Consider the following 26,243-nt stretch of genomic DNA (forward strand, 5'->3'; position numbering starts at 1 on the left):
AGCCATCTCGTCCTCTGTCGTCCCCTTCTCCTCCTGCCCCCAATCCCTCCCAGCATCAGGATCTTTTCCAATGAGTCAACTCTTCGCATGAGGTGGCCAAAGTATTGGAATTTCAGCTTCAGCATCAGTCCTTCCAATGAACACCCAGGACTTACCTCCTTTAGGATGGACTGGTTGGATCTCCTTGCAGTCCAAGGGACTCTCAAGAGTCTTCTCCAACACCACAGTTCAAAAGCATCAATTTTTCGGCACTCAGCTTTCTTCACAGTCATACCCTCACATCCATACATGACCACTAAAAACCATAGCCTTCACTAGACAGACCTTTGTTGGCAAAGTAATGTCTCTGCTTTTTAATATGCTATCTAGGTTGGTCATAACTTTCCTTCCAAGGAGTAAGCGTCTTTTAATTTCATGGCTGCAGTCAGCATCTGCAGTGATTTTGGAGCCCCCAAAAATAAAGTCAGCTGCTGTTTCCACTGTCTCCCCATCTATTTCCCATGAGGTGATGGGACCAGATGCCATGATCTTAGTTTTCTGAACTAACACACATACATGGTGACAAAAGCAAGCTGCAGCCCAGTGTATAAAACAGCATGATGTGATTGTTGACAAGAGCTCAAAAGACAGAGCTATGTCTGCATAAGCCTAGAGAAAAAATTGCTAATAGCGTATAACAGACTATGTGTACTGGTGTCGCTTCTGGGGGAACATTGAAATATCAAGGGAGAGTAAAGGAAGGGAATTTTGTTTTAGAATTCACATGTCACCAGTATTTGGAATGATTTTAATTTCTTGAGATTGGGGTATTTTTCAACCAAAATTTTTATAAATAATAACACTTTATAATACTTCCCATACACAGGCCATTATATCGCTGTTAAAATGAATTAGAGGACCTCCTTGGTTGTCTAGTGGTTAAGAATCCACCTGCCAATGCAGAAAACATGAGTTCAGTCCCTGGTCCAGGAAGATTCCACATGTCCCAGTGCAGCTGAGCCCATACATCACAGCTATTAAAGCCCTCACGTCCTAGAACCTGTGCTCTGCAACAAGAGATGCCACCGCGGTGAAGAGCTTGCATATCGCAATGCAGATTAGTCCCTGCTTGCCACAGCTGGAGAAAGCCCACGAGCAGCAACAAAGACCCAGCATAGCCAAAAATAAAATAAATAAAAATGAACTAGAGATACATACATGATATGGAAAGAGGAAAAAAAACAAACAAAAAAAAAAAACACAGGTTGCACACATTTGTATGTCTATATATAACCATATATATCACACAGATATAATAACCAAGAGAGATAAGAGTAGAGTGTTGTGAAATATTTAGAAAATGATGAGTTTTGAGTATTTATTACCTTGTTTCAATAGAATTGATTAATTGTATGTTTCTATAATGTAATGTTTAAGAATGGCTGTTTGAACATAGAGAACAGACTGCCAAGGAAGAGAAGGAGTAGGGAAGGAATGGACTTGGAGTTTGGGATTAGTAGATGCAAACTATTACATTCAGAATGGATAAACAACAAGGTCCTACTGTAGAGCACATGAAATGATTTTCAACTTCCTGGGATAAACCATAATGGAAAAGAATATAAAAAAGAAGGCATATATGTGTATGACTGAGTCACTCTCCCATACAGCAGAAGTTAACACAACTTTGTAAATCAACTAGACTTCAATAAAAAATGTTTTTAAAGAAAAACAATGACTGTTTGACAACCACCTCACCAAATTCTTGAAAATTTCACAGTTGACTCTCAGAAGCCAGTACAAAAGACCTCTAGCACCCTACCATGTGATGGGAAACTTTTACTTTTCCTATTACGTAGGTCCACAGTGTTTTCAGGGCTTTCCTGGTGGCTCAGACGGTAAAGAATCTGCCTGCAATGCGGGAGACCCAGGTTCGATACCTGGGTCGGGAGGATACCCTGGAAAACAGAATGGCAACCCACTCCAGTATTCTTGCCTGGAGAAATCCATGGACAGAAGAGCCTCGTGGGGCTACAGTCCATGGGGTCGCAAAGAGTTGGACATGACTGAACAACTAACACACACACACAGTGTTTTCAGTTTTTTAAGTAAACTGATTACTGACTTTTTCTGATTACAGATAATAAGAGTTTGAAGACTTTAAAAAATGAATCAAGGTCACCATGAGTCAGATACTGTACAGAGATTGAATCACCCTCTGGGAAAATAGCCATCCTGATGAAAATAATAAAATAAAGAGACTCATTTGTCAATACTCTGTCAGTACCTACTCCACTGCAAACCCTTAGACAAAAAGAATAAAATTAAAGTATCTAATGCTGGGAACTTTGGGGTTATGGAGTGTTTTAATCTATTGCAGCCTGTTTGGAAAGCAATATGATGACACTTCTCAAAACCTATAGGAATGTTCATACCTTCCAAGTCAAGAGTGCCACTCACTGGAAATAAAACAGATTCATCCCAGTATTATCCAAATAGCAGATAACTAGAAATAGCCTAAATAACCACAAAATGTTTAAATAATTTTAAAAATTTAATAAATTATAGAACATGATCTATTAAGACAAATGAAATATTTTTAGTGCATTTAAACATTATAAAGATGAAGATACAATGAATCAGAGTAGCATTATTCACAACAGCCCCAAATTGGGAACAATGCAAATGTCCTTCAAGTGATGAATGGTTGAAAACCTGTTGCTTGCATACAAGGGAATACGATTCGGCAATGCAAACGAACCAACTATCTATACTTGTAACAATATAAAGGAACTGCAAAGGTATTATGTGGAGTGAAAGAAAACTGATACAAAAGATCACAGAGTATACAATTTCCTTTATATGAAATGTCCAAAAAGCACAAATCTATAGACTCAGAAAGCACATCAGTGTTTGCCATGGGGCTGGAGTGCCCACTCACACTGTATGTGTATGTCAGTTGATCAGTTGTGTCCGACTCTTTGTGACCCCATGGACTGTAGCCCCACCGGGCCTCTCTGTCCATGGGATTCTATTGGAGTGGGGTGCCATTCCCTTTTCCAGGGGATCTTCCTGACCCAGGGATCAAGCCCAGGTCTCCTGCATTGCAGGCAGATTCTCTACCCTTTGAGCCACCAGGGAATTGCCCACTCACAGAGGTGAGCTAAATAAGCAGCTATTGTTTGAAGCTACTGTGTTTGGGGTGATTTTGACTTCACATTTTTCTTTTTCATACTCTTTCCCATTATGGTTTATCGTAGGACATTAAATATAGTTCCTATGCTATACAATAGAAGCTTGTTGTTTTTCTATACATACAAGTTTGCATCTCCTCACCTCAAACTCCCATCCATCCCTTTCCCAACCCCCCACCCTTGGCAATCACAAGTCTGTTCTCTTTGTTTGTGAGTCTGTTTCTGTTTTGTAGATAAGTTCATTTATATCATATTTTAGATTCTACATATGAGTGATATCATATGGAATTTTTCTTTTTCTGACTCAGTGTGAAAATCTCTAGGTCTATCTGTGTAGCTGCAAATGGCATTATTTCATTCTTTTTATGGCTAATATTCATATGTATTATATACATATATCTCACATCTTTATCTATTAATCCATTGATGGTTGCTTCCAAGTCTTGGCTATTTTAAATACTGCTGCTATGAACATAGGGAGGCAGGTATCTTTTCAAATTATAGTACAAATATATGCCCAGGTATAGGATTGCTCGATCATATGGCAACAATCTTCAGTATTTTGAGGAACCTCCATACTATTCTCCATAGTGGCTGTTCTGACCTGCATTCTTGTTTGGGGTGTTTTGTTACACGGCTATAGCTTGCTGATGCAGGAACAAAGACCACAGTTTTGATAGAGAAGTGAATTGGTGGTAAATGGACCCTGGCGACTGACTGATCACTGTAGGACTTTCGGAGGAGCCTGATCATCAACCCCATTTTCCAAGCCTCACCTGTGTGTCCAGGTAGGATGTGGATCACCTGCTGTTCCTCCATGTCCCACACAGCCACCATGCCCTCCTGGGTGCCAACCAGAAGCAGCTTCTCTTCCAGGCTCCACGCCATGGCAGTGATGCCTGCAGCCACACAGAAACGAGAGCTCATGGGTCTGAGAACTCAGCCACGAAATGCTCCCCCACTTCGCAGATAAGGAAATTGAGGCACAGAGTCAGTTCCTTGTCCAGTCACATATCTAGAAGTGGCAGAGCTGGGATTCCAAAGCCAGCACTGTCAGATGCCAGATGCAGACTCTGAGCTGTGCTATTTATGCTGCTCTGAGGCAGGAAGATAGACTAAACCACTGTCCAGTCGTAAGTGTCTCTAGTTCAGTGATTTCTACCCAGGGGTGATTCTGCCCCACACGCCCAGGGCACACTGGGCTATGTCTAGAGACATTTCTGGTTGTTGCAACTGGGATGTTCATGTGCTCAGCCCCTCAGTTGTGTCCAACTCTGTCCCCATGGACTGTAGCCCACCAGGCTCCTCTGTCCATGGGATTTTCCAGGCAGGAATAGTGGAGTGGGTTACCACTCCCTTTCCCAGGGGATCTTCCCAACCCAGGGGTCAAACCCGCATCTCTTGTGTCTCCTGTATTGGCAGGCGGGTTCTCTACTGCTGAGCCACCAGGAAAGACAAGATGGTGGGGAGGTGTTAAAGTCAGAGCCAGTTCAGGTGTGAGAATCCCGGATTGTGTTTCCACTTCACTGGGACAGGATATGAGGAGGTGGGGGTTTTCTTTTCTTTCCTTCCTTTTTTTAAAAAAAAAATTTGTGATCACTCACTCACTGTGTGACCTTGGAAATGTGAACTCAAACTTCATCTTAAAAAAAGGAAGAAACTGGGAATTCCCTGGGGACCCAGTGGTTAGGACTCTACACTTTCACTGCCAAGGATGCAGGTTCGATCCCTGGTTAGGAAACTAAGATCCTGCAAGCCACATGGTACGTCCATAAATAAATTAAAATGAAGAAACTGAAGCCCAGAGTGGTTAGGAAGTTTCTCAACCTCAACATGTCGTGTGTGTGTATGTGTTAAATTGCTTCAGTTGTGTCCGACTCTCTGTGACTCTGTGGGCTATAGCCCATCAGGCTTCTCTGTCCCTGGGATTCTTCAGGCAAGAATACTGGAGTGGATTGCCATGTTCTCCTCCAGGGGATCTTCCCGACCCAGGGATCGAACCCACGTTTCTTATGTCTCCTGCATTGGCAGGCAGATTCTTTACCACTAGCACCATCTGGCAACATGACTAGAGCTCATGCAACTGGCACACGGGGTCTAAAACACAAAACATTTACTGAGATGAGAAAAACCAAAAAAACTTCTGAGTTGTGACTGCCTTTCCCTATGCTTTGACAGGCGTCACCAGTCAATCACCACATTCTGTGATCTGCCCCACCCCCAACAGTAGCCCTTCTATTGATATCATGCTTCTTTTAGTAATAAAATCCACAGCCCACAGGTTTCGTTGAGTATGTAATTACCCAGACTAACACCATATTTCCCAGGCTCCCTTATAGTCAAAGATGGCCATGTTCTCACCAGTGAAACAGGAGCAAAAGTGGTAAGTTCTGCTTCAAGGCTGTGTCCTTGAAGGGAAGGGGATGGCCATCTACTTCTTCCCTCTTCCCCCTGGCTGGAATTCCACTGTGATGGTAAGGGCTGGAGCAGTCATTTTGGGCCATTAAATGGAAACCTCACATTGAAGATGGCAGAGCAAGAAGTTTGAAAATGCCTGGGTCCCTGACAACCTGGAGACACCATATTACCATTATTTATGCCTGGACCATTGTGTGTGAGAGAAAGGAAGTTCTTTTTTATTTCAGCCATTGCTATGTTGGCTTTTGTTACAGCATCAGAATCAGTATCATAATAAATGTACATTCTTTCCTGTTAAACTAGATTCAGTCTCAGAATCCTTCTCAACACAGTATTATAGTAGCTGTCCCTAATCAATTTTTCCCGTGCATTGTATCAAGTGTCTCTTAGAATTTCTATTTTTGAAGCTCTGTGCCTTGAGAATGTAGCTTTCCCTACAAGAGCCTGTGGCACAGAAAAGGCACAAGTTGTAATGGCTGGCATTTGAACAACAAGCTATTTGTATTCAGTAGCCTCATGATTAATGTGGACTGTGGGTGGGCAGGTAAAAGGCTGGATGAGTGGTGGTGGACTGGTGGGTAATTGGACAGATAGATGACTGGTTGGATGAGTGGGTTAGTGAATGGATGGGTATTAGAAGGGCAGATGAATTTGATAGTTGGGTGGGTGAGCTGATAGATGGCTGAGTGTCTGGATGGGAGGAGAGGTATGTGAGCGGATAGAAGGTGGCAATTTGGGGAAAATGGAAGGTAAGTGGTGTGGACAGAATGGTGAAAAGAAGGATGACCATTGGAAATATCAACAACTGATGGTGGATGGATGGGTGGATGGGTGGGAAGGAAAGAAGGAAGGAAGCAGGGAAGGAAGGATGGAAGGACATACAGATGGATAGATGAAAGGAAGGAAGGGTGGATGGAAGGATGGATGGATGAATGGAAAGACAGATGGATAGCTGAGTGGTTAGAAGGAAGGAAGAGAGGGAGGGAGGGAGTTTGGATGGATGAAAAGGCAGACAGATGGAAGGAAGAGAAGGGAGGATGGGTGGATGGTTGGAAAGATGGGTGACAAATGGATGGAGAGAACGAAATCCTCTCATCCTCTGACCTTCTGGTGTCCCATGGAGAACCTATAAGTCCCACCAGCCTTTCAGGGGCCAGTCAGGAGCCAACCTCTAGTTTCCAGACTTACTAGCATGAGGCTGTAAAATCACAGATGCTATGGTAAGATGGGCACCGAACTCTTAGTGACGAGACCCCAGAGGCAGTCAGCATCCGCTTGCTCTGGGCTCATTAGCAGTATTTACAGTAGTCATCTACAGTCCCTGGGGGACAGATGGAGTCAAGTCAGCATGAGACAGCAGGGCCAGGCCCAGCTGGCACCCTTGGGGCTTCCCAACTGGCAGAGGGGAGCTTCAGAGAGCAGCCACTGCCCCAGGCAGACAGGGACTGTGCTGGGGAGACCCACCTTTGTGACAGCCGGTGAGGGTTGCCCGGAGGGGCCCCCCAGGGGGCTGGAGGAATCCTCCGAGGGGCACCAGCACAGCGTGAGGGCACATCCGGAACCAGCTCTGCGCCTGTTGGCACAACTGTCCCACCAGCCCGGGATGCGAAGCGGTGAAGAAGTGGAGTCTGGCCAGGAGTTCGGTGTACAGGACGCTTCTCTCTGCAACGGAGGGGGCGCTGGTTAAGGGGAGGGACCCTGCTTCCCCAGGCGGAGCCCTCCCCGCTTCTGCCTCCTTTTCTGTTCCTTCCACCCACTCGTCCCTACTTCAAGTGCACCAAGTGGATCCCCACCTCCTGCGCTAGACCTTGGGTTTCCTGAAAACAAAGACAATGCCTGTCTTGTTCATGGCTATGTTCTGAATGTCAAGTGTGTTAGTCATTCAGTCGTGTCCTCCTCTTTGTGACCCCATGGGCTGTAGCCCACCAGGCTCCTCTGTCCTTGGAATTCTCCAGGCAAAACATTGGAGTGGGTAGTCATTCCCTTCCCCAGGGGATCTTCCTGACCCAGGGATTGAACCCCGGTCTCCTACATTGCAGGCAGATTCTTTACCGTCTGAGCCAACAGGGAAACCCAGGCACCCAACCAATGCCTAGGATCATTTCACCAGCAGTTCATGGTTACTGAGTGGCTTCTGTCCTGTGGCTGCTGTAAACAAGACGACTTTGGGGGCTTCAAGCAACAGAACCTTCTTCTCTCACAGTTCTCGGGGCCAGAAGTCTGAAATCAAGGTGTGGGCAAGGCTGTGCTCCCTCCAGAGGTTTTGGGGGAGCATCCTTCCCTGCCTCTTTCCACTTCTGGGGGCTCCAGGCATCTTTGGCTTGTGGCCACATCACTTCAATTTCCTTTTTTAAAAATTATTATTTAACATATTTATTTCTTTACTTTGGCTGCATTGGGCCTTGGTTGCTGTGGGCGTTCTCTAGTTGCAGCAAACAGGGGCGACCCTTTGTTGCGATGCACGGGCTTCTCCTGGGGGTGGTTCTCTTGCTGCAGAGCAGTCTCCAGGTGCCAGGGCTACGGAAGTTGTGGTTCGTGGGGTTAGTTGCTCTGTGGCATGTGGGATCTTCCCCAACCAAGGACTGAACCCATGTGCCCTGCATTGGAAGGAGGATTCTTATCCACTGTACTACCAGGGAAGTCCTCAATTTCTCTTTTTTTTTTTAAATTTTTTATGCAATTTTAAAAGGTTACACTTTATCTACAGTGATTGCAAGACATTGGCTATATTACCCATGTTGTACAATACATCCCTGGAGTCTATCTGACTCCCGCACTCCTAATTTTGCCCCCTCCATTCCCTCTAGGGCTTCCCTAGTGGCTCAGCTGGTAAAGAATCCGCATGCAATGCAGGAGATCTGTGTTTGATCCCTGGGTTGGGAGGATCCCCTGGAGAAGGGAACAGCTACTGGAAAACACCACTCCAGTGTTCTGGCCTGGAGAATTCCACGGACTGTATAGTCCTTGGGGTCGCAAAGAGTCGGACGTGGCTGAGTGACTTTCACTTCACCATTCCCTCGCCCACTGGTAACCACTAGCTTATTCTTGTGAGTATGTTCCTTTTTTTATTATACTCACTAGTTTGTTCTATTTGTTAGATTCCACATATGTGATATCATACAGTGTTTGTCTTTCTCTGTCTGGTTTATTTCATTTAGCGTAATCCACTATATGTCATCCATGTTGCTGCAAATGGCAAATTTTCATTCTTTTTTATGACTGAGTAGTAGTCCATTGGGGAAGGCAATGGGACCCCACTCCAGTACTCTTGCCTGGAAAATCCCATGAACGGAGGAGCCTGGTGAGCTGCAGTCTATGGGGTCACTACGAGTCAGACACGACTGAGCGACTTCACTTTCACTTTTCACTTTCATGCATTGGAGAAGGCAATGGCACCCCACTCCAGTACTCTTGCCTGGAGAATCTCATGGACAGAGGAGCCTGGCGGGCTATAGTCCCTGGGGTCGCTAAGAGTCAAATATGACTTAGCGACAACCACCGGGGATTAAGAAGTAACTATCTTGGGACGTCCCTAGAGGTCTAGTGGTTAAGAGTCTGCAATGAACAGGACAGAACAGGGGTTCCACCTCTGGTTGGGGGACTCAGATCCCACATGCCTCAAAGCAACTAAGCCCGTGTACTGCAACTACTGAGCTCTCCCGGCTAGAGCCCATACACCAGAACCAGAGAGCCTGTGTGTGGCAGCTCCTGACTGCACGCCAGTTAGAGAGCCCATGTACGGCGAACAGAAAAGCCCATGTGCAGCAACCAAGACCTGATGCAACCAAATAAATATATTTTTTAAAGTAACTATATCTTGGGGAGGGGGCAGTTTAGATGTATCATCACTATCACCCCAAGTGTATGACACGGAAAACTGAGACATGGTGAGGTTCAGAAGCAGCAACCCACTTCAGTATTCTTGCCTGGAGAATCCCCATGGCCAGAGGAGCCTGGCGGGCTACAGCCGATGGAGTCGCAAAAGAGCTGGGCTGAAGCAACTTAGCACACACGCAGCTTACACAAGGTCACACGAACTGTGGGGCCTGGGGCAAGCGTGGCCCTGCCCTGTGCCTGGGTGTGCTGGTGGGTGAAATCGGGTAAGGCCAGGAACAGGAGCAAGTGTCCCACTCACCTCGGGGTGTAGACGTTAAAGTGGTGCTAACAAACTTAACTGTCAAGATAAACACTATTTTAATGCAGTGTTTTTTTTTTTAAGAAAATCAAAAGCATGCTCCCAGGTCCATTATGAACAAAATATCAGTCTTTTAAATAAAAACAAACAGGAATAGCACCATGCCAAGTCATCCTGGAGCCTGAGGCAACGGGAGAAATCCATAATACGGACTGGTTTCTAGGAGCTTGCTGGAAAGGACTGGAATGTCGTGAGAGGGCCTGGTTGCTCAGCTGCACCATCTGGTGGCGACATTTCTCTCTGCACCTTCTCCTTGCGCTGGGCCGCCACAGGCTGTCAGTCAAGGAGCGCTGCAAAGAACATGCTGTGCTTTGGGCTTTGAAATCTTTTCTTAAACTGGCCCAAGGCTATGTTCCTGGGAAATCACTCCCTTCGAGGTTTAAAACCAGTGGCGAACATGAATGCAAGAGGAAGGCAAAAGCATCATCCACTTGGGTGGGATCCTAGACGCCACTTTAGCGCTATACGACATTTTGCAGATGACGAACGCAGAGGCTCGCGCAGAAACGGCTCCTCCAAGGCCATTCAGGTCAACAGTCTCAGTGCTGTCACATGACTGTAAAAGGCTCCTCGGAAGGCACCATGGGGACAGGCTCTGCATGAATTGACTTGCAAACTTCTCCCAGCAGCCCTAGGTGGGAGGGTTCACCAACACCCCCATTTTGCAGATGGGAAAACTGAAGGCTGCAAGGCAGGGGGAGGGGTGAGAGTGAGGGAGGTGACGAGGCAGTCAGGGACTTGAAGGTCACACGGCCAGTAAACGCCAGAGCCCAGCTTTAAATCAGCGCGGTGGGACCAATATCCACACACGGACTGATCTATGTAATAGGGGTAGGCATTTGGCAGGCAGCAAGGGCAGACAGACTCTTACCTGGAGAATCCCACGGACAGAGGAGCCTGGCAGGCTACAGCCCATAGGGGTGCAAGAGTCAAACTTGACTGAAGCAACGTAGCATAGGATAGGGGCAGATAGATGATGCAAAAGAGAGGCAGAGAAAATAATAACTAAAGAGTTAAGATATGTAGAAGCAGCATGTAGCAATGGAATATGCAGGAGTGTGGGGGGCCAGGGGTGTCCAGCCTCAGTGGTAGCCAGGTAGCCTTCTCAGACAAGCAGCAGTTGTCAGGTATGAATGAACCATGGAAAGAATATGGGAATTAAGCATCCTTATAAAATCACTTGTAAAAACCCTCAAATCAAAACCAACTGGGACAGGAATTCCCTGGTGGTCCAGTGGTTAGGACTTGGCGCTTTCAGTGCCAGGGCCCAGGTATCCGTGGTTGGGGAACCAAGATCCCACAAACTATGCAGTGTGGCCAGACAAAAACAAACAAAAAATCCAGTTGGGAAATGTATGATAAAACCATCATGGGGCTTCCCTGGTGGTCTGGGGGTTCAGAATCCTGCTTGCAATGCACAGGATAGGACTCAGGTTCGATCCCTGGTTGGGGACAGAAGATCCCACACACTGTCAGGCAGCTAAGCCCACGGGCCACAACTACTGAACCTCTGCAATGCAACTAGAGAGAAGCCCTTGAGCCTCAGCAAAGATCCTAAGTGTCACAACGAAGACCGAACGCAGCAGGGGAAAGAAAAAAAAAGCATCCTGGCCACTTCAAACTCAACAGGATGTCTATTTTTTTTTTTTTTATCAGAAAATAACAAGTGTTGTAGAGGATATAGAGAATCCAGCACCTTTATGTGCTGTTGGAAGGAATGTAAAATGGCACAGCCATTATGGGAAAAGATCTGGCAGTTCCTCAGAAATTAAACACAAAATTACCAAATGATTGAGCAATTCCACATCCAGGTATATATCCAAAAGAACTGAAAGCAGGGTTTCAAGGAGATATTTGTACCTCCATAGTCACAGCAATGACAGAGAATGAGATGGTTGGATGGTGTCACTGACTCGATGGACATGAGTTTGAGCAAACCCCGGGAGATGGTGGTGGACAGGGGAGCCTGGCGTGCTGCAGTCCATGGGATCGCAAAGTCGGACAGGACTGAGTGACTGAACTGAACAGAACTGATATTCACAGCAGCATTACTTTCAATCGACAAAAGGCAGAAACAACTCGAGTCCATTGAAGAGTTAATGGATGATCAAAGTACGATCCACCTACACAATGGAACACAAGAGACGCAGGTTGGATCCCTAGGTCAGGAAGATCCCCCTGGAGGAGGGCATGGCAACCCACTCCAGTGTTCTTGCCTGGAGAATCCCATGGACAGAGGAGCCTGGCGGGCTACAGTCTATAGGGTCACAAAGAGTCAGACACAACTGAAGTGACTTAGCACACACGCACACACAATGGAACACTATTCAGCCTTCAAAAGGAAGGATATTCTGACATGCATGAATTGAGGACTTTATGTTAAGTGACATAAGTCACAAAAAGGACAACTATTGCATGAGTCCACTTACATGGGGTCCCTAGAATGGTCAAATTCCTAGAGATAGAAAGTAGAAGGGTGAGTGCCAGGGGCTTAGGGAGGGGGAAAAAGGAGTGAGTGTTTAATGAGGACGGAGGTTCAGTTTGAGAGGACGAACAGGTTACAGAGATGAATGGGGTTGGTGGCTGTGCAACGGCGTGAATGGACTTAATGCTGCTGACCTGGACAATTAAAATGGTTCATTTTATGTTACGGGCATTTTGCCACACTTTAAAAAAAGTACAAACAAACGAAATTCCATCCTGGACAGAGTATCACCTGAGGACACAAGAGATCCTTCAAACTCTAGGCCAGAGCGTGGGCCAAACGCTGCTCAACGACTTTCCCTGAGCGCTAAGAATGGTTTTTGTAAAACCATTGATGTTTTTAAATTGACATTTGTAATTAGTGGGATGACAGGAAATACCAACTTTGAACCCCAACTGAGCCTTAAATGTTATCTGCCTGATCAAGAATTCCCCTTCTTTCTCATGAGTAGACCTAACTTACAGAAAGTTGGGCTCGGTTATTATCATTCTATGAGTTTCATCAATTAGAAAAAAAAAATCTGTGGGAACATGTTTTCTCCCTTGTTATATTAAGTGTCATGGGCTTCCCAGGTGGCGCTAATGGTAAAGAACTGCCTGCCAATGTAGGAGATCGCGTTTGATCCCTGGTTCGGGAAGATCCCCTGGAGTAGGAAATGGCAACCCACTCCAGTATTCTTGCCTGGGAAATCCCATGGACAGAGGAGCCTGGTGGGTTATAGACCATGGGGTTGCAAAGAGTCAGACACGACTGAGCATGATCTATCTATACTAACAGTCAACATAATTTCCTCGATTTTGCCTAAAATATTTCCCATGTGGCCTTTTCTAGAATAAGATGCTGGAGGAATTCCCTGGCAGTCCAGTGGTTAGGACTCTGTGATCTCACTGCTGAGGGCCTGGGTTTGATCCCTGGTCTGGGAACTAAGATCCCACAGGCTGTGTGGCAAGGCCAACACAATAAAAATAAACTTTAAAAAATTTAAAAAGTAGAATTAATTGCTGGACTGAGGTGAGAGGAAGGGCACTGCCTTGGTAGTTTTTACTCCTAAACGCTCCCAGATTCAATTCAAAGTTCTAGAAGCTGGAGTTAGAAGCTCCTCAGCTGTAACAGGAAATGTGTGTGAGTGGCTGAGTGAGGAGACTGGGCTTCCAGAAGTCGGTGCAGAGTGGACCACTCCTCCCCCATCCCCGTCTCAGCACCACTCACCCATGCCTCGGAGCTCCACGGCCGGGCGGCACAGCTGGAGAGCTTCCCGGAGCAGGCTGACCTCAGGACAGTCCATGTGTGGGGCGCACAGGGCGAAGTCCTCTAACAGACCCTCAATGCCCCCAGAGAGGCCTCGGCAGGAAATCCAGCTCATGCTGCCTGTGGGGAGAAGAGGGTGCTCTGGGGAGCCTGCAGCTTCTTTCAGCACATCCTGGGAGGTGGGTGCTCACCTCCTCGTTTCTCTGAGGTTCTCACTCTCAGCCTCACTGACATTTGGGGCTGGGTTGTATTCTGTGGTGAGGCCATCGGGTCGGGTGTGGAGAGCAGTGTCCCTGGTCTCCACCCACTAGAGGCCAGTGACACCTCCCAAGTGATGACAGTTGGAAACATTCATATTGTCAAGTGTCCCTTAGGAAGCAGAGTCATCCCTGGTTGAGAATGATAGGAATGAAGAGATGGATGGATGGATGGGGAAAGAGAGAGATGGATAGATAAATAGAAAGATGGATGGACAGATAGATGACGGACAGACAGATAGACACATAGATGGTAGATGGTCGGGTAGATCCCCTGGGGTAGGAAATGGCAACCTGCTCCAGTATTCCTGCCTGGAAAATTCCATGAACAGAGGAGCCTGTTGGGCTATAGTCCATGGGGCTGCAAAGAGTTGGACACAGCTGAGCAATGGAGCGCGCACACACACAAATAGAGATAATAGATTGATAGGCAAATAGATGGATGGATAGACAGATATAAAGATGCTAGATATAAATGGTAGAGAGATAGAAATATAGGTAGGTTGTAGGTTGATAGTTATGATAGATATTGGTTAGATAAATAAAAAGATGATAGATACAGATGGTAGAGAGAGATATATATGTTAGATGAGATTTTATATTTATATATATATATAGAGAAAGACATGATAGATATGGCAGATTACAGATAGATGCAGATAGATAGGCGATAGATAGATAGATACTAGATGGTAGATAAATAGAGATGGTAGATGATAGATTGACAGATAGGTAGACAGGGTCTCTCTCATTGTAAGATAGTTTCTCATCCTCTATACTATCAACTAGCCCTAGATGCCAGCTGCAACCAAAATATCTCCAGACATCACCTAGGGTCCCTTGGTGTGTGTGTAGGTGGGTGTGGTGATGGTGCAGAACCGCCCCTGGTGAGAATTATTGCCTTAAAAGGAGCCAGAGATTTTAACCTTCACCCTTCCACCTTATCAGGCTCCGGAAAGTGGGAGCACCAGAGGGTCGGGGACCCACGCAACCCCCTCCGAGACCTTACCCAGAACCTCCTGCTTCAGCTCCTCGATACGGCCCGCATGGAGCAGGTGGTAGGGTAACTCCTTCAGCTTCCTCACGTTTGCAACCGTGTCGGAGAACCACAGGGGCTGAGGGGCCACCTGCAGAGGAGGAGAGAGCTGGCAGCCAGGCCACTAAGACACAATCTCATTCATTTACTCCACAAACATGGGCCAGGCCAGGTGCCAGGTGATGCTGGAGGGACAGTGACATGATTTCAGATGGAGACACCCTCACATACCCACACACAGGCTGGGCTGGGACAGGAGGGGTCTGGGGCTCCGGGAATCCAAGGGGCATCAAAACTGGGTCTCACAGGGCAAATAGGAGCCTGTCTGGCAAAAAAAACATTGGAAATGATGGCATTTCAGAGCAAGGGAGCATCATGTGCAAAGGCCCAGTGGTGGGAGAGAGCAGGATCAGAGTTTGGGAAGGCTGAATTATAAGGCAGAGTGAAGGATCGTGGTTGGGATGAGACTAGGGAGGTTGACGATAATAGATCACAAAAGCACTGAACATCAGGCTGCGGAGATTGGACTGGAGACTGGGGAGCCATGGGAGGTGCTAGAGGAGAGACATGATCAGACTGGATGGTCAGAAGCGTTGCTGGGGAAGATGGACTGGAGCGGGAGGTCCTGAGGCTATGAGACCAGGAAGGGGGCAAACCGCATCCTAAAGAGACTGAGCCTGCAGGAGCTCTGGGCACACAGGAGGGGATCTATGAGAAACCAGAGGAGAAAGAATCAGGCCTGGCCCTGCCTCTGCCTGCTTCCCTGTCCAGGAGGGAAAATGAAAAAGAAAAATCGAACTATAATAAAAGACTTAAAAGTGTATTCCCTAGTTGTAGTCACTGTGCTATGTTTAGGGAAAATGTTAACAATAGGGGAATCTAAAAGAAGTGTCCATGGGAACTCTTACACTCATGGCAACTAGTCTGTGACTCTAAAATGATTTTGAAACTAAAAGCGTCTTTTAAAAAGTCTGAGTTCTGGACTTCCCTGGTGATCCAGTGGTTAAGAATCTGCCTGCCCATTCAGGGAACACGGGTTCAATCCCTGGTCCGGGAAGATCCCACATGCAGAGGAGCAACTAAGCTCAAGTGCTGCAACTTCTGAAGCCCATATGCCTAGAGCCCACGCTCCGCAACTGGAGAAAGACTGCTTGCAGCAACAAAGACTCAACACAGACAAAAATAAAGTAAATAAATAAACAGTCTGAGTTCTGCCTCGGAGTGAAGGGAACGTGGAGTGAAGAGCAAGTAGTCAAGGGAATTCCCTGGCAGTCCAGTGGTGAGGACTCTGTGCTTCCACTGCAGGGGACACGGGTTTGATCGTTGGTTTGGAAACTAGATCCCATAAGCTGCGTGGCATGGCAAAAAAAAAAGAAGAAAAAGAACAAGTAAGCAAAAGGAAGGAAATTATGGAAGACTTACTGAAGGAAGAGGCATTTGAGCTGGGTCTCGAGGTATTTGAAAGGCAAAAAAAAAAGAGAGAGAGAGAGATGGCAACTTGTAAGCTAAGGACCCAAGTCTTACAGCTCTTGAGTACAAAAGAAAGACTGGAAGGAAATACGTGACTAGTGACTGGAAGTGTGGGAGCAGCTCTTCTCAGAGCGGGGACTTGTGGGTTTAGCTTTTATTATACTGTTTGATCCTCTCTGTGATCTCCAACAATTACACACGACTCTCCTAGGTGGGAAACTAAATAAGTGCTATTTTTAAAATGAGTAACACTTTGGGAGAACCAATGACAGAAAATTGAATTGTATCAGGAAATTCACAAGGAAAACATCAACCTGCCTCCCCCTACTCCCTTACACACCCACACCCACACACCCACACCCACACCCACACACACACACACACACACACACACCACACTCACACTCACACACACACACACACACACACACAAGGAGGAAACTGCTGTGTTTCAGGATGAATCAGAGCACAAGGAATTAAAATTCTGGAATGCCACGACTTTGGAGATAAGCTTTTAAATGTTGTGATTTTGTTTTTTCATCTGGAAAGTTAGTGGAGCGTAAATTCCTCCTCTGCTGCTCCCCATCCTTCAGATAATGTTTGGGGACTTTTCGTCCTTTGTGAGAAAATAAGGAAAGGAGGCAGAGGGCATCTGGGGTGGAAATAAGGAATGGAAGGAGGCACATGCCTTGTGGGCACAGAAGTGTGGAGGCTGGGAGTGGGGAGCAGGGGTCCCCGGACACCTCACCTTGCGGTCCAGGTTCAGGGGTTTTCCCACAAGTGGCAGGGTGATGAGTTTCTTGATGCCCTGGCTCCAGGCCCCTGAGAAGAAGTCAGCCAAGACGCCGTGACTCTTGGCCTTCTCAGGCCCAGACAGGTAGCGCTCTCGGACCACCTCGGCCAGCTGTCTGCAGAGAGGAGACACGGGCTGATGGGCCTGGGGCACAGGGTGAGCTCAGAGGTGGCGACTGGCCACCTCTCCCAGGAAGTGGTGCCCCCATGCCAGTCCATCCTAAACTCCTTCTAGATGCTTGCTGGCTCAGCTGACCGCCTGCACTATTTGTTACCTACCATTTGTCTCTAAATCAGCCCATCTTACCTATTTCCTTATATAATTTTACTTTAAAAAAGAAATATTTGGTAAACAACAAGACCTACTGTATAGCACTGGGAATTGTATCTTATAATAATCTATAACGGAAAGGAATCTGAAAAAGAATGTATACAAGAATATACTAATATGTATAAAAATATATTAATATATAAGATAAAATATATAAATATAAATAATATATAATAATATATAAGATCATTTATATACAAATAACTTATAATAATATATAAGATAATTTAGATCTAAGTACTAATTTATATATATAACATATATAATATATGATAATAATATGTATATATTTGAATCACTTTGCTGTATTCTTGAAACTAACACAAAACTGTGAATTAACTATGGTGGTGGTTTAGTTGCTAAGTCGTGTCTGACTCTCAGGAACCCATGGACTAATACCCTCCAGACTCTGTCCATGGGATTTCCAATTTAAAATCGGAAAATTTGGGTTCCTCAATAATTAAACATAAGACAAGTCACTATATGATCCAGAAATTTCACTCCAGAGTATATACCCCCCAAAGAATGGAAAAGCAGGTGTTCAAATAAAAACTTGTACATGCATAGCAGCACTAGTTACAATCACCAAAAGGTAGAAACAACCACGTGTCCCTCAACGAGTGAGGGAGTAAATGAAGTGTGATCCGTGCCTGCAAGGGAGTATTATTCAGCCATAACAAGGAATGAAGCACTAGCACATGCTGTAACATGGATAAACCACGGAAATACTACGCTGAGTGAGATAAGCCAGACACAATGGACCACACTGTGTGTGATCACATCCACGTGAAAAGTCCAGAACAGGCAAATCCAGAGAGACAGAAAGCAGACTCGTGGTTGCCAGGGGCTGGGGGAGGAGGGGATGGGGTACCTTTTAGGGCCGTGGGGTGTTCTGGAAGTAGACCAGAGGTGAAAGTTGTACAACAGGTGAATATGCTAAATGCCACTCAACTGTTCGCTTTCAAATGATGATTTTCATGTGAATTTCTCCTCAATTTAAAGAAGTCGTTCATTGTGGGAGCTCCCTGGTAGTCCAGTGGTTAGGACTCTGCAATTTCACTGCGGAGGGGTCGAATTCTATTCCTGGCCAGGGAGCTAGGAGCCCACAAGACGCGTGGGGTGACTAATCATGATAACAAACAAGTTAGCTGTGTTGGAGCTCATGGTGGGGAGACCCTTGAATGCTGCGCTAAGTGGACTTGATTCCCTGGAAATGGGGAATGAAGAAGGATCTGGAACAAAGAGGAACCCAATCAGTGAGTCCTTGCTCTTGGAGTCCCACCCAGACAGTGTCACCAACCCGCTCGACTCACCTGTGGGCAATGGCCAGAAGGGTGAAGCCATCCACGGGGCGCCTGGCCAAGCAGTTACCCAGATCTCGACGAAGCCTCACCCACAGCAGGGGCGGGAAACGCAGAAGCTCTTTGCTGGGTGGGGTCCAGTCTTGGTACACGCTCTGCAGGACCTCGTCATCCAAGGACAGGACATCCTTTAGCTCCGCCTCTGAGAGCCCATGCCTGTGGAAAGGAGGGACGGACATGGGAGCACGCCTGTGTCTCCTGCATTTGGAGGACGCAGAAGCCGAGGGAGGGACAGATGTGACCAGCTCTATGGCATCCTGCCCATCACTGAAGGTTTGGACAGTGCCTACCACTAGCTGATACTCACACCTGGGTCCAGCTGTACCCATCAAGTAAGGCATTTCCTGGTCTTTCCTTCTTTCTCATACCTACAGAACCCTTAACCATCCCTCCGCCAACCTCAGATGAGTCGAGTGGCACAGGAAGATAAGTAACTTAGGAAAATAATGCATAAACCACCTCCGTGTGTTCCTGCCTGAAAAAGGAAGTGGCTTTAAACACGATAAGCATCAGACTGGAGTGGCCTTCATAATAGCTGCAAGCGTTTGCCTGGAAAAACTAAGAGACTTGCCACAAATTTCCTCTGGGTTGGAGAACAAGCAGAGTTCATTTCAAAGCAGATGAGAGAGGGAGGCTGGCTTCTGCTTACAAGGAATACAAACACCTTGTGTGTGTGTGTTTTTAACTCCCTGATATCGATTAGTCTTCATTTTGCTGGAAACACTTCCCACATTCTTTACACATACAGAATACCTGCTCACTTGTAATTTTCTGTTTTCCATCGAGGTAGGTATTAACATCAGTGTTCTCTGAGATCTCTTCCACTGAGATCATCTCATCACAGCTATGTCACTGGCGGTGTTCTCCACAGTTTCCCCGTTGGGGTAGCCAGGCCGTCTCCCTAATCTGCTTTCCTCCTCTTGACAGGTCTTTCCAAACCAATATTCCTGGGAGCCACAACATGGGGGTTTACATGGGGTGGTCCAGTGTTTCCTCAAACATTTCCTCTTTCAGAATAGAATCTTCTGGGATTTCCCTGGCAGTCCAGTGGTTAAGACTCTGTACTTCCAATGCAGGGGCACAGCTCTGATCCCTGGTTTGGGAATTAAGATGCTACATACCTCGAAAGTGAAAGTGAGGGTCGCTCAGTCACGTCCAACTCTTTGCGACCTCATGGACTATACATACAGTCCATGGAATTCTCCAGGCCAGAATACTAGAGTGGGTAGCCTTTCCCTTCTCCAGGGGATCTTCCTGACCCAGGGATCAAACCCAGGTCTCCCACATTGCAGGCAGATTCTTTACCAGCTGAGCCACAAGGGAAGCCCAAGAATACTGGAGTGGGTAGTCTATCCCTTCTCCAGCGGATCTCCCTGACCCAGGAATTGAACCTGGGGTGTCCTGTATTGCAGGCAGATTCTTTACCAACTGAGCTATGAGGGAAGCCATGTACCTCGAGGTGCAGCCATAAGGAAAAACAAACAAACAAACAATAAAATCTTCTTTCTCAGTCTTCAGGATACTCTCGATACAAACCAGGCTTGGATTCTCTCTTTGTGGTTTCAGGCACAATGAATGGCTTGTCCACCAAATCAAAAAAATGCGACATCCCAAGAGGCTTTCAACCTGGATATCCAAGGGAAGCACAGCCCCACACTTCTCTGGCATCACATCCCTCTGGGTAGGGACCTGGCCAGTCCATTCATTCTCAGAGAAGCAGAGGGCTGCATCCTGGAAGGCCATGACATCAGTAAAGCATGGGCACTTTTGCTTAACCCCTGTTCATGGAGTGTCATCTCTGTGCTGCCCCCTGGAGGACAGAGAGCTAGGGGCCCACGAAGCTTATCTTCTAGTGCAGAGAGCCACATAGAAAACAACCGGGAAAAAAAACACACACACACACAAACAGTAACACCAGTTGCTAGGAAGAAGATAAGCCAAGTCACAGGAAGGAGAAAGACAAGGTAAGTGGCAGGGGAGAGATGGTTCTTGGAGCATGTGAGCCCCTCTGATAAGGTGCCCTCAAGAGCTGGAATTGTGCAGGAGGGGGCCTTCTTCCGTTTGTCAGATGGGGAAACTGAGGTTTGTGTATTCATGGTCCTGGATGGCCAGGGGAATAGGAATTCAATTCCATCCCTGCTCTTGAAGATGTTGTGTCTCCTCAAGTCTAGAGCTACGATGTCCAGTATAGTTGTCCCCAGCCACACACAGTCATTGAAAGTTAAAAATTAGTGAAATTTAAAATCCGGTTTCTGGGATGGATAAGCTGCCTTTCAAGTGTTTATTTGCCACACGTGGCTCGTGGTTACCACTTTGGACAACGAGATATAAAGCATTGCCCTCATTGCCAATACTCTATCGGACGGTGCTAGAGATGTGCACTGGGGGATGTGCCTAAGGTCACAGATGAGCCACTAGGTTAAGAGCCCTTCTCCTCCCCAAGACATCCCTTGACAATGTGGACCCAAAGCAGGCACCTCACCTGCCCCCCAACATGGGACCTTCCTTTCCTGCGCTGCAGACAGGCTCTGTGTGTGAGGTCACACCACCCTGCATTTGATGCTGGCCGAGGGACCTTGGCCAGTGATGTCTATTTGCAAGTATAATCCCATTCTTTCAGCAGCCATATACAACGGACACTCAGCTACCCACTCTGTACAGAGGGTGTGTGAAAAGGCCACAATGCATGCCTAACACAGAGCTTCTCAGCCTCCCACTGTGATGCTGAGGGTCAGATCATCTAGGATGCTAGCAGAGTTCCTAGCCTCCAACCACTAGGGGTCAGCAGCATGATAGGTGAGAGATGATGTGATGTGCTCTGTTGTCACTTCAGGCATGTCTGACTCTTTGTGACCCCAGGGACTGTAGCCCACCAGGTTCCTCTGTCCACGGGATTCTCCAGCCAAAAATACTGGAGTGGGTTGCCATTCCCTTCTCCAGGGGATCTTCCCAACCCAGGGATTGAACCCCTGCCTCTTACATCTGCTGCATCGCCAGAAGGGTTCTTTACCACTAGTGCCGCCTGGGAAGCCCTGACAGATAGATAGACATGTATTGTTGTTCAGTCATTAAGTTGTCTAACACTTTGCAACTCTTTGCAGGCCTGTGGACTGCAGCATGCCAGGCCTCCCTGTCCCTAACCATCTCCTGAAGTTCACCCAAGTCCATGTCCATTGAACTGGTGATGCTACATAGATAGATACATAGACAGACAGAAGGAAAGAGAGATAACCTAGACCAATGCATGGAGACAGAAAGCAGATTAATGGCTGGCAGGGACTGGGAGAGGAGGATGAGGGGTGAATGCCGACGGGGACAGGGTCTCCCTTGTAGGGTGAGGAACCATTCCTCATGGTTAGTGGTAGCACAGCACTGTGAATGTACTCAATGCTGCCAAACTGTACACGTCAAAAGAGGGAACTTTATGATATGACTGATACTGGGCTGAAAAGCGTTCCTCAAAATTCATGCCCATGGGGACCTGTGAATAAGACCTTATTTGAAACCAGTCTTTGGGGAAGTGGTCAAGATGAGGTCCCACTGAGGCAGGCTGGGACCTGGGACCTGGGGCCCTTTGCTGCAGTGCTTGCACCTGGACAAAGCTCTCCTCGAACAACAGAATACAAACAAACTGTAAAGAACTGAAAATAGCTTCACACGTGCACCATTGGGGAAATTATGGATAGGACAGAAAGAGACCAAAAACCCAACTGCCACTTCTGAAGAGCTGGGAGCAAAAGTAGGGTGTTTCACATGCCCCCTGCCTACCACCCCACCAAAGGGGTGGACAAACCACCTAAGCTACCCCTCCAGCTCGACCCCTACCTTCACCCGAATAAGGAACCAGCTCACTGGGAGCAAGCAAGCAAAGGAATTTGTCATTTGTTCTCCCTCCCCCTCTGCTGCAGCGATGCATGCATGCTAAATTGCTTCAGTCGTGTCTGAATCTTTGCAACCCCATGGACTATAACCCACCAGGCTCCTCTGTCCAAAAATACTGGAGTGGATTGTCATGCCCTCCTCCAGGGGATCTTCCTGACCCAGGGATGGAACCTATGTCTCTTGCATCTTCCATTGGCAGGCAAGTTCTTTACCACAGATGCCACCTGGGAAGCCTGTGCTCACAGCAGAAGTACCAGGAAAGCCTTGCCTGAATTTCTTATCTGGTCTCTGATCCATTTCTATTGATTGAGAACGACAAGAACCCCAGTCAGTAACAGTACTGGACAGAAGTGAACCCTAATCCAATGAGTGATATCCTTCCAAGAAAAGAGGGAAATTCAGACAGAGAGACACACAGGGATGGGACCACAAGATGACAGAAGTGGAGATTGGAGTGATGCTTCTACAAGCAGAGGAACATTGAGCATGGCCAGCAACACCAGAAACAAAGGAAAATGCCTAGAACAGATTCTACTTCAGAGCCTCCAGAAGGAGTGTGGTTCTGCTGACACCTCGATTTCAGACTCTGGCCCTCAGAATCATGAGAGAATATACTTCCATTGTTCTAAGGCACTCAGGTTGTGATTTGTTACGGCAGCCCTTGGAGAAGAATGCATGCGTACTCTCTCAGTTCAAAACAGTGAGCACAGCAGAGACTCACCGGGAAGACTCAATGTAGCCCAGCACGTGGGCCACCAGGAGCCGCCCGTGTGTCTGCTCCAGGCGGGCACACAGCTGTTGCATCCCCTCCTTAGCAGTGGAGGCCAGCGGGGCTGGCACAGTGAAGGAGGCCCACTTCCGGGCCTCCTCGAAAGCCAGCCTTAGCCGCCCTGGGTGTCCACACTCTGGGAGGCTGGCCCAGAGCATGTCCCTCTGCACCGGACTCAGTGTCCTCCTCGAGGCAGCCAGCAGGAGCTGGATCATCTCCTGCCCTTGGTTTCCGGAGAGGGGTTTCACCTCCCAGTAAGCCCCTCGGTCTGTGAGCACCTGCTGCATGGTGTCTAAAGCCCCCCGCTGTCCAGAGCAGGCCGAGATGATGAAGTGGACCCTCGGAGGACATTTGGGAGGCAGCCAGGGGATCCTCCTAGCACAGCGGACAGAGTCCACCTCATCCACCGAATCCAGCAGGATCACAAGGGACTCAAAGTTTCGGCAGGAGACAGTGTGGAGGAGGATGTGGAAAAACTGGACCACCCTGGTGTGGGCCTCTAGGACCTGGGCAGGGGGCAGGGGTAGCCCATAGGCCAGGCACACCTGGAAGCAGATGCTCTGGAGCAGGCCTCGGGGCTCAGAGCTCATCTGTGACGTCCCCAGAAGCCGCAGAATGGTCACTGTCTTGCGGCCGAGCAGCCCCGGCATTTGCTCAGCCAGCTTGCACATCAGAGCAGTTTTTCCGATGCCGGGGGGTCCAAAAAGCACCAGGGGTGGGTGGGGGTGGCCATCACTCTGTCGCAGTCGCTGCCCCAGCTGGGTCAGGAGCTCCTGGCGCCCACAGAAGGTCCGGTTGACCTCGGCACTGAGTCCCAGGTGGTGGCAGATCTCCTGGTAGAGCCACGCCGACTCCTGCCTGCCCGCCTCCAGCTCCCGGAGGCACTCAAGAACCTGATGGTTAGCCCTGGCCACAAACTGTTCCCCCAGCTCCTTCAGGTATCGGGCGTGAGCCTTGTTTTTGGGGTTCACCAGGTCCCGGCTCCACGTTAGGTGGTGGGCCTTGAGAACTCCAGGCTGCCGGTCAGCAATGCGCTCCTTGAGGTTGCTGAGAAGGTTCTGGGCATCTGTGTCCAGGCAACCATCTGCAAGACGGTCCACCATTTTGAGGGCACAGTCTTCCAGGATGTGCTTATTGAGGTCTTGGATCTGTCTCAGGAAGACGGTTGCCCCATGATCCCCAACTGTTGAGTTCAGCAAGGCCCGTTCTATTTCCCACTCAATGACTGCAAAAGTAGAAGAGAGTGTGGTCAGTGTTATGGCATCAGCTGGCTCAAATGGGGACAATTGGGAGACACATTCCAGGAATGGGAACACTGGAATTCAGGCTTAATGTGGGCCAGAGTCACTTGGCATAACTATAGACAGCATGCAAAGAATGGGCTCCAGTGTGTTCCAACAAAACTTTATTCATAAAAACAAGCAGTGGGCCAGGTTTGGCTTGAGGCCACAGTTTGCCAGAGTCACTTGGGGGCTCACAAAAACCGACATGGCTGGACCCTGCCTCCAGAAGTTCTGATTCTGCATGTCGGGGTAGGGCCCATGGTGTGAATTTCCAACAAGCTCCCAGGTGATGCTGAGACTGGGGTTCAGAGGCCACACCAAGAGTGGCATTGATTTAGCAACTATTCACAAAGAGCTGACTCGTTGGCAAAGACTCTGATGCTGGGAAAAACTGAAGGCAAAAATGGGGCAGCACAGGATGAGACGGTTAGATAGCATCACCAACTCAAGGGACATGAATCTAAGCAAACTCTGTGAGATAGTGAAGGACAGAGGAGCCTGACATGCTGCAGCCCATGGGACTGCAAATAGTCAGACATGACTTAGCAACTGAACAACAACAACAGAAAAATCAAAGATACCTTGGTGTAGGCAACACACAGATGGTTGTGAAGCAGTCTCATCATAAAACAATGCCATCAAACTCAAAATAGTTAAATATGGAGTTTATATAGCCCTTAAGTATGGCCCCAAAAGAACTGAGAACAAAAGCTCAAACACTGGTGTGCAGGAATTGTTCATTTCAAAAAGGTTAATTTCATGCTATGTGAAAGCTGCCGTAGATAACTTACAAACTAATGTGTTTGAGTGTGTTCCAATAAAACTTTATTTATAAAAACAAGCAGTAGGCTGGGTTTGGCCCTTGGGCCATGGTTTGCTGACCCCTGTCCCAGAGCATGCAGCAGCTGCCCTGAGGACCTGTATCTTCTAGAGCCAAGAGCCCACACTGACTTCTCCTTGGAGGCCTTTGTTTTGAAATAGCAATCAGGTTTGAGTTATTTTTGAAGCTGCCTTGGGCTCATCAGAGGCTCCCAGATCTCTGCAGCTGAGTGAGTCAGGCCCTTGGAGACAGGACTCAGTCTCAGAGCCAAAGACAAGAGCCACTCAAAAGTCTTCCTTGGTCTGACCCCACAACCCCCTTAGCCTCATGAATGGAGATCAGAGACGAAGGCAACTCACAGTCCTTAAATGGGATCCTTCTTGGACACATTTTGGCATGAACCAATCCAAGACCATCTGTCTGCTAGCAACAGGCTGTGTGACCTTGGGAAAAATCACTGTACCTCTCTGAGTCTCTGTTTCCTCCCTTTAACATGAGTACTAATCCCAAAATTGAAAGGACTACTATGAGGATTTTCTATGAAATAATGCTTGTGAAAGCTGAGCATATTATGCTGAAGGAACAAAAGGTTACAGTCTGCAATTTTATCTTCTGTGACATGGTAGAAACAAAATAAATGAGATGGAGTTGGGTTAGGGCCTGCCAAGGCTGGAGTTTGTGGGGAGGGGTGAGTGCAGCTCTATATGGCAGTGGGAGGGACCC

General features: G+C 47.5%; 1 protein-coding gene across 1 annotated transcript in view; it reads right to left on the bottom strand.

The window, feature by feature from the left end:
• The window catches only part of NWD1 (NACHT and WD repeat domain containing 1), a 67,035-nt gene that overhangs the window by 31,223 nt on the left and 9,569 nt on the right, over positions 1-26,243 (bottom strand). The window contains exons 3-9 of the mRNA XM_043913879.1: positions 23,370-24,642; positions 18,719-18,922; positions 17,031-17,190; positions 14,786-14,903; positions 13,481-13,639; positions 7,056-7,253; positions 3,950-4,072 (exon numbers count right to left, since the gene is read on the bottom strand). Of these exons, the coding sequence (XP_043769814.1) occupies positions 3,950-4,072; positions 7,056-7,253; positions 13,481-13,639; positions 14,786-14,903; positions 17,031-17,190; positions 18,719-18,922; positions 23,370-24,642 (2,235 nt within the window). The remainder of the gene's footprint in view (positions 1-3,949; positions 4,073-7,055; positions 7,254-13,480; positions 13,640-14,785; positions 14,904-17,030; positions 17,191-18,718; positions 18,923-23,369; positions 24,643-26,243) is intronic.

This window comes from Cervus elaphus, chromosome 9, assembly GCF_910594005.1.
Source record: "Cervus elaphus chromosome 9, mCerEla1.1, whole genome shotgun sequence".
Lineage (NCBI taxonomy): Eukaryota > Metazoa > Chordata > Mammalia > Artiodactyla > Cervidae > Cervus > Cervus elaphus.